Here is an 18,311-nt window from a genome sequence, read left to right on the forward strand (position 1 = left end):
TCATAGTTTGAACAAGTATACAGTTAAGTTAAAAATTTTTTTAATGATACTTTCAGTAAAGATCAGAAAATAAGTATTAATACTCTAAGAAAAGTCATTATAAAGGATTGAAAATATTTTTCATTTAATAATAATGGTTTTAACAAATTTGATTGATCATTTGTGATTGTGGCTGTCTGCCATTTTGTTGTTTGTAAATACTGTGTATAGAATTAGAACCCTTTCTTTTTCCTTAATTCTTCTCCCTTCCGTTCTTAACCCTTCCCGTCACCTGACAGGAACGGCTTTTCTCGTGGGTCCTGATTGGTGGTTTTCACAAAAGGGACAGAAGGGGGTCCTGCCCGAATGAACCGCAAGTCAGAGGGATAAGAATAACAGACACTTTTGGACTGGACACCGAGAAGGAAGGTCGTGAGAGACTCCTTGGGTACGTGCGTGAAATGAAGACCAACAGATAGAGCCCAGATAGAAAGGGTGGGACAGAATCGAGAACTAATTGAGAGATCCGTTCCTGTGAAGTCTCAAGAAACACCTCGGTGCATATCGAGTATCCACCGCATAGTATAAAACCCGATGCTAACGGATTGGACATCTACCGTAATTGACCTCCCAGATCAGGACCCCTTATGCCTAACTACCTTCATCTTTCTATTTCTATTAGTTATAGTGGTAGGTTAAGTTTAGTTGTAAGTATAGTTATAAATAGTTAATTACAATCGTATCGAGTATAACATAAATTGTAAAATTCTGAACGAGAGTGGAGACTATATATATCCACGAGAATTCGTCTCTGTGACGGGCATCAGTAACCTGTTAATAAAATAATTCTGTAAATAAATATTTTTGTTCCTTGTGGTTTGTTCATATCATTTGTCTTTTACATTCCACAACTCACATGATGATAAAAGTGAATAAGCTTGAACTGAATGCTGTATAATGATTTTAATATTACATTCTTGTATATAAAGCAAAATTGTTAAAAGTGTAAGTAAATGGGAATTTTGTAATTTTTAGTCTCTGAAAGTTTTAATACTTGTAAACTACAAACTTGTTATTATTTGATGTTAATTGTAAAGTTAATTATTTTCATGTAATGTATTTAAGCAATGTCTCAGATTATTTGACATTATGTTGAATTTATTTTATAATTTATTATTTTAAGTTATCATATTAAAAAGTGTATGTGTGTTCATGTTCAGAAATTCAGAACAATTTTATACATAACAATGCTTTTTACAGACTGATGCACCCAATTTAAATCGTTGGATGTGCCTAATATTGGTTGTATTAAGAGTTTTGATATCTCAAGGAAAAGAAGAGGTCGTTTTATCAAGATTGGGTGATTTAGGATTTGTAATAGCTGTTCCAAAATATGGAACTGATTTACCTGTTCAGTTTAATCATCCATTATGTGCAGAAGATATTATGATTAATTTTTCTCCCAGTGAAAATCCTTCTAGTCCTGAAGAAACATTTGCAAGGTATTCATTTAATAAAAAATTGATAGATTATTTTTATATTATATTTTAGCTTTTAATTTGTAAAATTAATAGTGAATTCTAAAAAATAATCTATGGATATTTTTAAACAGATTTTTGTTTCAAGTGGCAGGAATTTTAGTTAAAGCAATTCATGAACAAACATATACAATTACATCTGAAACCAATGATTTAAATTTTCTTTGCCAACAGATGGCTGAATTGCTTCTGTATTTTATGCATATGTTTCAATCAGGTAACTTTTACTTTTGTATTAAGATATTTTCATATTATCTTTTATTAATTATTTATATTAACTTAAATAAATAATAAGTATATTGTTTTTATGAAATGAAAAAGCATATTATTAAGCAAAAAAATTTCATTACCATATAATTTTATAAAAATGTTTTTGATTAATATGTATGATAATGAAGCATTTATATGTTTGTGTTCCATTTTGTTTGTCTTTTCAATCAAAACTTCATTATAGTCATCATATTGAAATTATAAGAACACTTTAGATTAATCATATAAAATTTATTAAGTTATGATTCTGTGGAATATATGTCACAGCATAAGTTCTATTGATGCATAGTAATAGTCAAGGAACAGATTAATTAGCAAATTGGAACAAAGTAAATAAAATATAAATATAGTGGATTTTTGATATCACAAATATCAAAAATTTTGTAGCATTCATTTTACAATTAAAACTCAATACTAAATTTTATTTAATTTTATCTGAAACATTATTTCAATCACTTATATAATGATTTTGTTCATTGTTCTTACCTTGTTTTGTTCCTACCTTAAAACAAATTTATGGATTTCTCCCTTCCAGAAACTAGTCTATCAAGAAATGAATCATTCTTTGTTGAATAAATAATGATGCAGATGCAGAAACTCAATCCAACAAATTTTTTCTGACAGTGAGTGCAGGATCCATATTGATTTTAATATGATCAAATGTGGTTGATATTAGAATTTTAAGTATAAAGTGCAATCTTTTTGGTAGAATAAATAAAAATTCATGATAAATGTATTTCTATTTATTGCTATATGAATATTCTCATCATTTTAAAATCATCTAAATATCATCCCTCTTCTAAACTAAAATTTCAACATTTAAACTTAGCAAACTACTTTTGACAAAGATACTATTAGTCAGAACATTCTCCTCATTCACTTACAAATATTTTTTTATGATATTGCTACATTACTAAATTTTATATAAATCCATATATTATGATATGTCATATCTGTAATTTCTTTTTGTACATTTTCAGAGATAAATAAATCATTTTAAAAACTAAATATTTTCTAGAATACATTCTGACATATTTAATGTCTGATCAATGAATAACTCAGAGATACAATTATCATAACATGAAAATAGTTGAAAGATACAGAACTTGTGTGAATTTAAATAATAATGATATAAACTTTTTAGATGATTCAAAAAAAAAATAATAATAGTGATAATATAAAAGTTTATTTTTTACAGGAATGTTTCGTCATGTAGCTAATTCTGCTATGACACTGATAAAGCAAGAGACAAAAGGGATTGAAGACAAAAATGTTCATTTATATTCTATTAAAGAAATAAGTCAGTTATTTTTAGACTTAGCACCAGTTCATCCTACTGTGGTTTTACAATGGTGTAATGTACTTACTTTATTGAACTGTGATAATCAAAATTTCTGGACACAGATTTTAAGGCCTGTATTTAATAAAACTGTTAACTCTGCAAATACTCTGCATCCAAAGTAAGTATTCATATTGATTTTGGTTATAACTAAACATTAATATAATTAAAACAAAACATGGACTAGTTTATATGAAAAAATCTATAAGTACTTAGAAAAATAAGTTCTAGTTAAATATCTATCAATAAATAAAAAGTCTGTGATAAAAGGAAACACTTAAAAAATTTATTAATGATAATTTTACATTTCTGCTATTTTATAAACACTATAATATTTATGAACAATATAGCATGTTTTAAACAGTTACTATAATACAATGTTAATACTTTATTTTCAATAAAGAAATTTTATAAATTAATTTAAATATATGCAGAGATGACAGATTTTGATATCAAAATAATAAATTTAATATTTGTTTAAATACCATTTATTTTTAATATTCTGATATTTTTGATTATTCAGAAACATTAAAAGTTATTGTAAATTTAATATTAAGAATAATCCAATTGAATAGACATTCAGAAATAACTAAATATTGACAATTGTTTTTATACATTCTTGTTGTATTTTTACTATATTTACATTTAAATATACACCCAATTCTGTTTTTACACAGATTTATTTTTACATTATTTTGATTTAACACTGTCTGAAAAAATTTACTTCTCTTTTTACATGATTTGTTTTGATTTAAAATGTTTCAGTAAATTTGCTTTTTTAAAAAATCTCCATTTGATTTTAATTCTAAGAAAAAAAGATATTCACATTTCTTTTTTTAAAAAAATTGCTGTTTTAAAAAATTCTTAAATTTGCATTCACACACTCAAGTAAATTTTAAAATTTGGCTGTTTTTTACAACTTATATGAATGTATCTAGTAACAATTAAATTAGTCTTTTATTCCAAATCTATTCTATGATTGAAGCAGTCAGAAAAAATTTAATTCAAAGTTTGATCATTTGTTTGTATTATTGCATTTTTCCAATTTCTTTCAGTATGGAATAGTTTTTGTATTCCATTTGGTGTTAAAAGTTAGAGGTATTTAGATGTGTAATTAAAAAAGTGAAATAAAAAATAAAATTAAAAGAAAATTTGTGTGAATAATATAAATTCACTAAATTTTGCTGATGAGTAAGTTACTGTCCTTAATCTGATTTATTAAAATTGAAATACTTTGTTTAAACACACCTTATTATACTAATTAACTCTTTGGAGGTTGCAACTGATTTCACATATACCTTCAGAATAATCATTTTGTTTTGAAATGGCATAGAATCTGGCAACTTTGAGTAGCTACTTTCAATTGACTGACAACAAAAAATAACTGGAAAGTAATGCTAGTTAATCAATGTTGATTGACTAGCATTACTTTCCAGTTATTTTTTGTTAGCTGAAACTACATGTTTTTCTCAACATTACCTTAATTTGTTTCTGAACGATAACATGACCTACTTGCATTTTTCCAGTATTTTGTTTGAAAATGGAAAATATTTCATATTGAATTGATAATGAGAAGGATGTTGAAGAATTACAACAGATGTTACTTGAGTCAGATGATAAAAATTTGATTATTGAATCTGAAAATGAAACAAAAATGACATTGTGGGAGAACACGCAGAAAATTCTGTATTGAACAATAAATTTCATATTATTAAGAAATAATAAAATAGTAGCATATTAATGCATATATAGTCAATAAGAAATTCATACATTAGCACATATAAACAATTATCGCAGGTTTCACTTCAATTCATTTTTGTACTTTTTTTTATATTAAACTTTGTTAAAAATTAATATTCTCATAAAAAAAGTTTTTAACTTTGATAATAAATATTAAAAACTATATTTAAAGTTAAATGAACTAATTTGTAAATTATACTACTTTAGCACCACAAATGATACATTAACAATGACTTCTTGCAATCTTGAAATGGTTAGAAAAGGTGGAATTATATTACTTTGTGATTATGTGGTAAGTTAATTTTATATCAATAATTTACATCAAAAACTTCATTATACTTTTTAAATACAAATTTATTTTATTGATTTTAAATAATAAAATGTGGGACAGATATTTTAATTGATTGAATAATGGATTATAAACTAATTTTATAAATAAATAAAAATTTAATACATATTTTTAATAACATTTTATTGTTTATTGCTCTATATTTTGTAAATCTTTATAATCTTTGTAATTGTCCATTCATATTATTAAAACTGTTTGCTGGAATTTGTTTTTTAATGTTTCCTCATACCATTGTTTTAACAAACAAAAAAAATTCACAGTATTTTTCTTCAAGAAAAAAATATTGTTTGAAGATTGGCATTATGAACAAACTATAAAAGGAAGGAAATTTTTGCAAACTAATATATAGTCAACATTAATAAATAAATAAATTTTAAGAACAAACTGTTTATCATTGGCATACAGAGTTAATTGTGAAACAGGAAATCAGTTTAAAATTTACATATGTTTATAGAAGACTTTTTCATTTTAAATTCTGTGGAAAATGTCCACGAATGTCCTTTTAATATTTAAAATTAATTATTTCATATTTCTCTAAAATAAAATTAATATGTGCCTCAAATATTTTAGAAATGAATGGTTCCAAATATCAAAGATTATAAATGATTAAAGCTGTTTTGCATCTCTAACATGTAAAAACAGAAAATATATTGAAAATGATAGTCTGTAATTTTATTTAGTTCTGATATTTATTATTTAGTTTTTTACCATTATATTAACTAAATAAAGATTAACTAAAAATAATCATTTATTTCATTGTGTTATTAAATTTTGCTGTATAAATTTTATTAAAAAGTAGTAATTTTGTTCTATCTCATTACTAGCAGACACTAATTCATTAAATTTTTTTAGTGTGAAAATTTGAATGATGCTGAACAAATGACATGGTTGATTGTTAATTATGTCAATGACTTAATTCAATTATCAACAGAAACACCTGTTCAAGATTTTATAAGGTAGATCAATTCACAATACAAATAATATAATTTAAATAAGAAATTAATATTAATAATAATTGCAAAAAAATTTTGATGATAAAAATATTAGAATATTCATATAACAAAATAAAATTATTATTTGATTTCTTACATTGAATTCCTTTGAAAATTTAATCATATTTATATTTTGTTCTCTTAATAAAATTTTCTTCTTTTATAGTGCCATTCATAGAAATCCTGCAGCTAGTGGTCTTTTCATTCAAGCCATTCATGCTCGATGTGAAAACTTGACAAAGGTACACAACATTTACTTTTCAGTTAATAAGATAAAACTAAATTGGATTGACTGATTAATTCATTTACTCATTCACTCACATGAAATCTTTGAGTAGAAACAGACTTTTTATAGAAAAACAAGTAATGTTTCAAAATAGAATTTTGAAAAATCATTACAGAAGAATTAACACTAAAAAATGTTTTTGGCACTGTTATAGAGCACAACAGAGCTATTCAACCTGAGACACACACATAGGAGTTTGTAGCCTAAGAGTACAAAGTACTTCAGAGAAATGTAAAGAAAAAACAAATGCAATGACTGTTAAATGTAATTTCAAATCAGGAGTTTTTTAAATATAAAGAAAGTTTATATCTAAAGTGATTCAAAATGATTCTAGACTTTAAAAGCTGCTAACTTTAGTTGTTTTTATGGGCTTTGTATTATTATATAGTTCAGAAGATCTGAATTCAGTTACTTTAATATTTTATTTTATCAACTAATTTTCACATGTGTTTTGCTAAATTAAATTCCAAAGTACTTTAAATTGCAAATTAATAATTAAAAATCAAACAATTCTTTAAGAAGTGAATATTCATTATTGCTAGATAAAGTAATTACAGTCCTGTGCTAAAACCAAACATAAAAATATGTAAATAGACTTAATGCTAATGTGAGAATCTGGAGACAAAAAAAAAGCACCTTTCGTTAGATTTGAAAGATTTCTTTAGACTTTATTTAATTACTTGTGTGATTAAATAATAATTTTTTGCGAAACAAAACATAAATTTTACACTTTCGTGGAAAATTGATAGAAAAAGGAAATAGTTTCCTTCCAGTTTATCAGCTTTCCATGGTGAGATCTTATCTCACACATGTTGATGAACGTCTGCTAGTTTGAGCCACCCCTAAATCCTGTCACATGTGTAATTAATTAACACTAAATTGGATTAGATTCAGGATAAAAAGCGTAAACAACCTGATCTTGAGGCTCTCTCTTCAAAGTTCTCTGTCTATCAGCCCTCATCAGCTCTTCTCAGCTCCAGTCTCTGCTATCTCTCCACTGAGCCAACTGATCAGTGAAGATTCTCTTTCCTCACCCCAATGATAGAATTTAGTCTGTGCCCAAAGACATCTCTCTGTTATCAAGAGGTATTATGCACTAAATATTGTAAACTCTCTCTGTCTATTAGAGGTATACTTAGTTATTGACATAGATATATTTTAATCTCTCTTGTATTTAACCTCTAATTTTTTTTATTCATTAAATTTTTGTTATTTGTTAACCTGGCTTCAATTTGGATTTATTTGGATGTCGGTCACCCTATTGTTGAACTTACAATACCCCGCTTGAACATTAGGTAGACCTTCCCACTCAAAATACAAAATCTTCACACTCAAATGTGAATTTAAATATAGTTATTATCGTGAGGCAAGACACAATCGAACATTCTTGTCTGGTGTCAAGAGCCTGATATCAAAAAGAGCTTATGATCACAAAGACAAATAAGATAAATAGCTGTCCACTGACAAAGTGAGCAGGCCCAAGGTTCTGACTTTGCAAATAGGTGAATCAAGTATTAGACTCATCACTGTGGATTCTCACACTAAATTTAGGCTTTTATGTCTTCAGTGGTGCCAAATTTTGAGAAACTGTACAAATTAAAACAAGTATTATCATCACATTAATTAATACCAATAATGAATTAAAGCTAACCAATTAACAAGATTATTTTTGTTGTTTATGTAAGTAAACTTTTTTACATACATTCAAATAAAAAAATGTCTCAGTATTTTCAGCATGTAACAGAATCTATGTTATTTTGATTTGATTTTACTAAAATTTTTATTTTGTTTTTAAAATGTATTGAGTTATTTAGAATGTGGTGCTAATACTAATCTCTGTAAATGATATTTAAAGAATAGGAACTTAAAAATGAATTTAACATTAACAGAAAAATAAATTGTTTTTTAAAAATAAGTTACAGCACCAGTGAGTAGAGTATTTACTCTGTTCCTTGGTGCCATAACTTATTTTTTTAGTTTTTCAGGTGCCCACTACCTATTACTTGCATCTATTTTCTATGAATATTTTTGTTTCTGACACTACAGGCAAGACTGCATCTTACAAGGTAACTCATAAATGGCATCCAGCAACAGATCATCAACTATGAGTTGATTCATATTTGGCAGTCAATGTGTGAAATTTGCTGTTAAGGTTTAAAATGAACTGTTTAGCTCTTGTCTAGAAAATATTGTTAACAAAAATTAATCTTTATATTGTAAAAAACTTGGCATCATGATTATTGCTTAAACTTTATAACAACCACTTTTTAAGGAAATGAAATCTTTATTTTACTGAAAAATATTTTCAGCTCCAATTGAGCCATCTTCAAATATTTTAGTTGAAACAAGAAGTTTATAAAATATTTGTAGCTGAAACTGAAGATAGCTCAATTGGAGCTATAAACTAAAGCAACAAAAATTAAATCATTACCAAAAGCAGTTTAGACTTCAAAAAAAAAAAAAAATGAATTTTTTCATTACAAATCAGTAACAAAGTAATTGAAACATTTGCTGAAGAAATTAGAAAATATTATTCATGGTTGAAATATTATAGGACGTTATGAAATTATTTTGAAAAATATTTAAAAAAGAATCAAAGTTTTACATAAACTAAACAATATTAATAATGTAAATAATTTTATTTTTAGCCTAATTTTGTAAAGAAAACATTAAGATGCCTTGAAGCCATTCATCCATCTCAGTCTGGCAGTCTTTTGAATTTACTTATTAATAAATTTTTACCTACCTATCATCTCGCCACTGCTCGTTATTGTGATAGTCTTGCTTGCTGTAGACTTGAATTATTATTGGCAGAGACAACAGAAACAATTTCTTCACAACTTTCAGTTGAAGATATTGAAAAATTGCTAAGCATAATACAATCATCTCAAATTTATAATAGGTAAATTTTAATTTTTTAATTACATTAATAAATAAATTAGAATATTGTTTCTTGTTTATATTGATTATAAATGAAAATATATTTTTCTATTAAAGATTATTATAAGAAATAATAAGAATTATTGTGATTTAAATAAGTATGTATATATGATTCAATTGATGGCCAAATGATAAGTTTTTTAAGCTTTCCTGGGAAAATATCAATTAAATCCATGTGATAAACATAGAAAATTCTATCCCTTTTTCAATTGTTGATTATTTGTTTACACGTTATTGAATCTTAATATAATATGAAACTGCTTTAACAAGAAGTCTGTTGAAATTTTTGCAAATAACACTTTAAATGCTTGCCTTGGAATATTTGATGTGTATTCAAAAATAATAAAAAATTTAAAAAGTTAAGTTTTACAGAAAATAATTGAAATAAATATATTTGATAAAAGAAAAGTAATTTTATTGAAATGTTTTAAAATAATATATAACAATCACAATGATTTTTTATTAAATATTTTTAAGAAAATAATATAAGTGCATTTGTTTTATTTTTCTGATTTATTGATTTTAATTGTTTGATAGAAGAGTATGTAATATTAAGTTATTCACACTAAAAATACAGAATTAAATTGTATAAAAGTTACAATGATAAAATGCATTGTATAATCTGATTTAAAGCAGGTTTCAAATTCTACAATATTAGGCATTCATTTTTAATCTAATCTTATTGTACTACAAGTAAAATATGTATTATTACTGGCATATAACTGCATATTTACATTAAAATAAATTTTCTGTATTAAGTGAATTCTCAAAAATACTGCTGATGCTTAAATATATAAACAAATTGCATGAGATTTCTATTAAAAACTAAAAAAAAAAAATCAGAAAACAGAAATAACAAGCAGATATATTTTTATGATGATAATTGATTATTAAGTGAATAATAATAATTGTATTAGATATAAATTATTAATACATAACTTTTAATATTAAAATTGACAGACATAAAAAATATTATTGCTGACAATTATAAACATAAGCATTATAATGAATAAACTATAAAGCAAAAATTTTTTTATATCTTAAAATGCAGGAAAAAACTATGAATCACACATATATTACTCAATTAGTTTTTTTATGTTTTTGATTGAAAATTAAACTAGTCTAATGATTTAAATAATTGAAAATTGATATAAAATGATTAAACTATAAAATAATGATTTCAGACATCGTCGATTAGTATCATTATTGGAAAGAATAAAAATTTTACTGAAACCCGAATCTGTTCCAGTAGAAACACCTCTGGGAATACAGACCACTAAATTAAAAGATGTTGTTGTAAATAAGGTAGGTAATATACATTATAAAATTAAACTAAAATTCTGTATAATGTAACAAAGAATTTAATGTTTTTGGTAAAATGTATGCAATATGTTTTTACTGTTATGTTATAAAGAAATATAAAGAGAAATGGAAAACATTACACTCAAAAATATGATCATAGCAAATAAACATTTTTTTTTATAACAAATTAAATATGGGTTTCAGTTATTAACACACAATAATTTTTCTGGAAATTTAAGTAAACTGTTTTAAAAAAATAGTATCTAAGTAATTATAAAAGATACCATTAAAACTTGTAATAAAATTGTTAAAATTTATTACATTTATATCATATTGGCATTTGCATTGTTTTTTTTCAGTGTCATTTAGTTTCACAAAAATATTTCAGAAAGTTAAATATAAGATATATTAATCTACGATAAATTTTTCAAATCACAATATTTCTGATAATAAGTTTATTTCTGATAACTAATACATTTTTCAAGTATTATATTGAAATTAATAAAACAAATTATTTCAATTTTTTTAAATGGATTATCACATTTTTATTTATGAATTCTTCTGAAAGATAAATTTCAAGATGCATAAATTCTTTTTATTTTATATAAATAATTGGAAAATATAGCATAATTTTAATAACAAAAATGTGTAGTTACAAGATTGATACAAACTTTTACGGGTTAATTATTGACCTGTAGCAAAATCATTTGCATAATATAAAATGAAAAAAGTCATGTTAATAAAACAAAATTTATGAAACATATTAAGAAACAATAAGTACAAGACTGATGATAATAGGTTTAAGACTGAGGTTAAAGTCAGATTAAAACTAAATATATTAGATGAATAGAATTTTAAAATTATCTCTTGTGCTTGATTTGAATCACAGGCAACAGATATTTTATAAACAATTTAAATTTAATGGAGAATTGCAGTGAGGGAAGATAATTTCAATGTCTTTCTGACAAATGAAAATCTAGAATTAATCATGTTAATTGAATAAGTAACTGACTAAATACAGTTATATTAAATTCATGGATAATGGAATGGATTAGAATAGAAATATGTTATTTAGAAGGTGGATCTATATAAAATAATGTGTAAATAATGTATGATTTGAATTTTACAAATTGTATATTTATATAATAAAAATGTTTAGATAAAAAGAAATTTGAAGCATTTAAAACTATTTTTAATTTATTATTTATTAATAATAATTCCCTATAATTTTATCAAATAAGAATTCTAACAAAATGTGTAAAACTCAATAGACATTCACTTACTATTTAGATCAAATGATTAAAATTTTTATTTGAAATTATTATATACCAATGCCTATTACATTAGGAACTTAAAAAATAATTTTAAAATAAAAAATATTTTTGATATTATTTTGTTAGTTACTAATTAGGACTCCAAATATAGTTGTCTGTTCTACATATGATTATTACATTCAAAAAAATGAATTGCCTGCCTGGAATGTAACATTGTTTTGACTGTTTTAACAGAGCTTCATCCAGAACTTGAGATATTTTTGTTAATTAAGGACATAACTTATAGTTTATATATCTTTATGCATTAAACTTGTCTAAAAGAGATTGAAATTAATTGTACTTACAACATGCATACATAACTTTCATTACATATAAAATTTATAAACAAATTTTTTCAAAATATCGTTGTTAAAATGATATCTTTTATTATATTATTTTTCTGTAGGAATGGTATTTGAATTGGGTAAGAGAACAATGTTTTTCTGTTAGTCCATCACTTCAAGAATGTGCTCAACTTTTATCTAAACTTAGTTATGAGGATGCATTGTCTGTCATGACAGCAAAGGTAGAATTTAACATTTTGATATTTCAAAGTGGTTTGTTTAATTTTTAGTTTTAAATTAAATATATGTTATTAGATGTAATATTATTTATTTAAAAAATATATAAATTAATAACTTAATTTAAAATAAATTTTTCTTTGATTCTTTTAAATATTTTTAGGAATTTCATATTCCAGTTTTGGAGTATTGCTTAGAATTAGCAATTCAAATAACTGTTTCTTCTCATACTAAAGGATCACCAGTTATTAATTCAAGAACAGTTATAGCTGAAAGCACAGAATGTCCTATGTATATTGCTGCGAAAACTACATTGTTACAACACATTACTCATTTAACAGGACTCCTTCCACAACCTCATCAAGCATTTTTATTTCATTATAATGGAAACAAGCAAAAATTAACTAAACATCATAGCCAGTTAATTGGCATATTCAGTGACAATGCATTTTTGGATATTCTCTTCCAACTAATTCCAGTTGTAACATATTATTTAGAGACTCTCTCTCAGTTGCCAGAACATCAAGAAGTTCCTGTCGATTCTTTAGAAGATATTGCTAGATTTAGTATTTTAAGCACAGAAGTAAGTTTCATTATATTATTTAATGTGAAATATAATATATTTATAAGATATTATTAAAATTACAATATATAATAATCTCAAGGTACCAAATAATTTATAATAATCAGTTTTGTGTGTCTAGCAAAAACACACACACATCAGATTGCTGTTATTTAATACTAGATGTAAATAACTAGAGATGAACAAGCTAAACTCTTGATTAAAATTAGTCTGTCTGGTAGAAATCACTTTTCCGACAAATTATAAAAAATGTTAAAAATTCACTTTTTTACACATGAATAATTTTTTCAAATGTGACTTTTTTCAGAAAGCCATATATGAAGTATTTTAGTTCTGTTAACTATAAATAACTAGAAATCTTGTTTAAAAAGAGCTTTACAATAAAAATATTTATTTAACCATAAATGTGTAGATCTCTAACTTTTTTATTATTTAATATTTTTTCCAAAATAGTTTAATTTAATAAAATATAGGTGAAATAAAAACATGTATTTATACTTTATGAATATTTATCATGTAGCTAATACAGTTAATACACACTAAATTTTATACAAATTTTCTGTAAATTAAAGATAAAATATCTGTATTATAAAACAAAAATAAATGTGATAAATTAGTTTTTTTAAAGTTAACTAGTTCAAGAAAAATAAAGTAAAATAAAGAAATTTGATTTTTAAGTAGTAATTAGTTTTCATTTAATAACAGAATATTATTTAAATAAAATCACATCATATGATATAAATGACATCATATATGGTGTTATTTTTTATTGTTAATTATGTTTACTACTTTAATTTTAACAAAACACACTTATTATTTAAATTTTAATGAAATTATTTTTATAATGATTGTTGAAATAATTTAAGAAATTATACATTGTAAAATTTTAAATAAACTTTTCTCTGATTAAATTTGTTGTTGTTACAAGAGAAATCAGAGAATGTCTATACTGAAAGAAACCAATTAGAGAAACAATAATAGTAATTATTATTAATATTTTCCTTTTTGTATAAAAATTTTTCAGGTTTTTTTTTTATTATATAAAACAGGTTAATGTTTGAAGTTTGAATTCTTTCCATGTGATTATGATTCTGATATGTTAATACAGTTGTAATGTTGATATATAAATTATAATCAGTAACAAATCTCTATTATTTAGTTTCTTATAATATAATGATTTATTTTATGATTGATTATGATCATAAAAGCACACGTAACATAGTCATAATACAGTATAATAGTCATAATAGTCATCATAACACGTAGTCATAATTCAGTTTCTGATTATGATCATGTTAATGATTATTAACATAATCAAATCAATAATGATCAGTAATAATTATATATATCCAAAGTAATATGTAACCAGAAACATTCATAAAACTGAATTTCATCTTAGGATGCTTGGATAATAACATAATTAGTTCATTTAAATAAGAAATTCAAATCTTTGAATCTTACTTAAATTATTCATTTGATAGATAAATTTATTTAATCATTTAAAATTTTAACAAATTGCAATAAGAAACCTAAACAAATTCTAACTATCAATCAGTTTTAGCAAATTTTTTATTTATACATAGATACAGTACTAATAGCTATAACATATTTATATATTTGTTTAAGATTTTTAAATTCTTTGAAAATTTTATTGCAAATTTGTTAGATTTACCTGTGATTTCATTTGGTGGCTCCACACATTCAGTATTCAACAAACATTTGGTCAATACAGAGTACTGTGGATTTACTTGTGACTTCTCAAATATTCAGTATTTACTGTTTCCCATTCCTTATTTTCACAATGAACCAAAGCTTGCCAAATAATTGTGTGTGTACATAAGTGCTTGCCAAATGAAAAACACTTCAGCAAATATTGGGCAATATGCAGTTATTTGGTAATCAGTAACTATTGAATGTGTGGAGTTATCTTTAAATTTAATTTTAAAAATTTAGTTAAAGTGTTGTATAGAATATTGAAAATACCTGAAATTACAGTCTTAGTATTTATTAAATTTTTATTAGGCAATTAGATGGATGCTAGAATCAAATCAAAGGATATCCCCTGAATATCAGTATTTATCAATGAAAATAATGGAAGCAGCTTTAAAAGATACTAATGTATCATTTGTGATTGGTCTTTCTAGTCATATTACTTGGATATCTTCTGCAGTTTCTTCAGTTTATCATCTTGTAAAACATTGTAAGTGTATTGTTTGATCTATTTTTCATTCAAATCATTATTTAAAATCTTTATAGTTATGCATATCTTTTGTTTGCTTTTTAATAGTTTTTTTTATACATAAAAATTGCAGAGAAGTTTTTGTTAGATAAATTTTATATTTTTAAAAGACATATACAGTAGAGCATTGATTATCCGACTCAATTGGGGACTGAGGTTGGTTGGATAACTGAAAAAAACGGATAACCGAAAAGTATGAAAAAATACATTATTAGTATAGTGTATTAGTACATTAGTATATACCATGTAATAAGCGTATTAGTATATCGCTATTAACTTACTTCACATTGAATTTTCATCAATGTTAAGCCTAACAAAATTTTTTTAAAAAATAATAATCATTGTTAAATTATTTCTTTATTTTGCACAAAATAAATACAGAAATAAAGAAAAAATAGAAAATTAAGCCTGGTTTAAATGCTGGCCTCCCTTTCATGGTCTAGCCAGTGTTCATAGTCTAGCTAGAAAAAGCAAAAATTTAACAAAAATAATATTAAAGTAGCCAAGACATAGCCAAATTTTGTAGCTCCACATCACTAGTGGACATTTGAATTTTCCGACTAGAATGTGGTCGGTTAATTGATGTGACGGTTGATCGGGGGTCAGATAATCGATGCTCTACTGTATTTGAAAAAATAAAACTAAATATAATGTTTGAAATTGAAATAATCATGCAAATTTATACCTTATGCTTTATTTTTAATAATACAACAAAATTTGTGATGATGACTGTGTTGATAATTTGTGGCAAATGAAAATAAAAGTTGTCATTGTTCAACTTCATGCTAAATATCTTAAATATAACAAAAAAACAAAAAAAAAAACTATTATAGAAACTGCATTGTCATTATTCTACTTTTTACCAAAATATTTATTATTTTAATTCTGTTGCCACATTAATATAATTTTTTTACGTAGCAAACGATCATCTGGTTATGTATCTATATATATATATAGGGCTTCAGGTTGTTTAATATACTTATATAATTTTTTAAGGATGTAGTTGATTAAAAATGCATGAATCATATGAAGTTTGTAAACCAGGACCTCACACTTTATCTATAAACATGCTTTATAGATAAAATGTGAGGTCCCAGTTAAAGTCCAAATCCCTCATTAAGTGTACAAAAATTCACTTCATTTGAAAAAAATATTTTGTTAATAAAAATGTATAAAATAGATCTGTCACAAAGGTATGAAATAAACAAAGTACAATTGGTCTCTGTGATCACAGGTTGATGCAAACTAACAGGTTGGAATGTTTAGAATGTCAATTGGAAAAATTGAGCTTTGACTCTGACACTTGTAGAGATGACAAAATTTGGAAAAACTGAAGAAATGAAACATTTCTTTCAAAGGAAAACCATTGCATTTTATTTAATAAAGATATAAAAAAATTCTTAGATGTCAGAAAAGAAAATATCACTGTGTAAGATACAAGCAAAAGTTTCAAAGTTTAGTTAACACTTTTGGACAAAGTCAGATGAAGATATCAAATTGATTAATGGAGAGCGATCTTTCCTAACCCCTTTCTGGTCATCTAATTTTGGCTGGAATCAGAAAAGTGACCAATTGGAGGTGGTGAGAGAAATTTGGGATTAATCAAATAAAGAATTTTGAGGATAAAATACTTTAAAAATTTCAATTTAAGGACAAGGAGCACTGGTTCTCCTGTGCTCCTCCCATTTGTCCTCTGTGTCAGTACTCCTCTTGCCTATGACTTCATCATCATTCTGCTGACCACTATAGCTGACTTCCGACTAGTCTGCTCTGGGATCATCCAATCACTATCAAAACTCCATCAGATTGCTATTGGATAACCAACAATATGAATCATAGACTGAACTTTCCACATTTTGTTTTTCACCTGAGAAGTTCTTGACTAGAATTGTGTAAGTATCATGTACTTTTCAAATAAACGGCTTGTTTTGTAAAAGTGACCTGTCTTGGTGTCACCACCCACACACACTATGCACACATCCCTCATTCTCTTGGTATCACCACCCACACACATTATGCACACATCCCTCATTCACGTTGACAAAATTGTGGAGTTAATATCCCCTTTCTCTCCCCTATCAGCAATCTCATAAAAGTAGTTTTGTATTCAGATATAATTTAAGTATAAAAACATTTTGTATTTACATTTAAACTGTTTAGTGTTTTGGTATAAACAGAAATTTAAGAATTATTAATATATTAATGAAAATAACAATTCATTAAGTCATTATAAATAACAATAAAAAATTTTTAACATTAGTTTTTTAATCTTTGTAATTAACAAAAATAATTGAGTTATAAAATATATTGGGTTGTTTAGAAAGTTTGTAGCGATTTTTGATAGCTGACAGTTGAGACACTGATTGACGCGAAAATTATTAGAATTATACAAACCAATGAATATTACGATAAATGATTTTGAGACGTGTTATAAAAAAAACTGTTAAGATTATTCAAATATTGTTTAATTTGTCTTGTTGCAAAAATGGATGTGAATAATGTGCATTATCGACACTTGTTTCTTTTTTTTATTGTAAAGGCAAAAATGCAAAAAAAAATATTTGATGTTTATGGTGGGAGCACTGTAGCAGAATCAACTGTTCGAAAGTGGTTTGCAAAATTTGAAGTGGATAATTTCAGCCTTAAAGATGCTCCCCATTCAGGAAGACTTCCCGTTATTTAAGAGGACCAGATCAAAGCATTATTGGATGAAAACCCTCATTACACAACTCGAGAGATTGCAAACATGGTGAAGTCATCAAACAGTACTGTATTTCAACATCTAAAGGAGCTCGGATACGTGAAACATTACAACATTTGGATACCTCATGACTTAACGGAAAAGAACTTACTGGATCATATCTCCATTTATGATTCTCATGAAAGACGAAATGAAAATGACCCTTTTCTGAAGTGTTTA

General features: G+C 25.0%; 1 protein-coding gene across 4 annotated transcripts in view; it reads left to right on the forward strand.

The window, feature by feature from the left end:
- Positions 1-18,311, forward strand: part of htt (huntingtin) — a 145,143-nt gene that overhangs the window by 86,594 nt on the left and 40,238 nt on the right. For all 4 annotated transcript variants that reach the window (XR_010881591.1, XM_067276925.1, XM_067276928.1 and 1 more), the window contains exons 30-40: positions 1,240-1,481; positions 1,592-1,734; positions 2,986-3,247; positions 5,074-5,158; positions 6,068-6,171; positions 6,374-6,449; positions 9,142-9,395; positions 10,618-10,738; positions 12,455-12,574; positions 12,733-13,152; positions 15,175-15,352. Coding sequence is in view for 3 of the 4 variants with exons in the window: in XM_067276925.1 (XP_067133026.1) it covers positions 1,240-1,481; positions 1,592-1,734; positions 2,986-3,247; positions 5,074-5,158; positions 6,068-6,171; positions 6,374-6,449; positions 9,142-9,395; positions 10,618-10,738; positions 12,455-12,574; positions 12,733-13,152; positions 15,175-15,352 (2,005 nt within the window). In the remaining variant the exon portion in view is untranslated. The remainder of the gene's footprint in view (positions 1-1,239; positions 1,482-1,591; positions 1,735-2,985; positions 3,248-5,073; positions 5,159-6,067; positions 6,172-6,373; positions 6,450-9,141; positions 9,396-10,617; positions 10,739-12,454; positions 12,575-12,732; positions 13,153-15,174; positions 15,353-18,311) is intronic.

This window comes from Centruroides vittatus, unplaced genomic scaffold (genome assembly GCF_030686945.1).
Source record: "Centruroides vittatus isolate TY-2023 unplaced genomic scaffold, ASM3068694v2 contig_717, whole genome shotgun sequence".
Lineage (NCBI taxonomy): Eukaryota > Metazoa > Arthropoda > Arachnida > Scorpiones > Buthidae > Centruroides > Centruroides vittatus.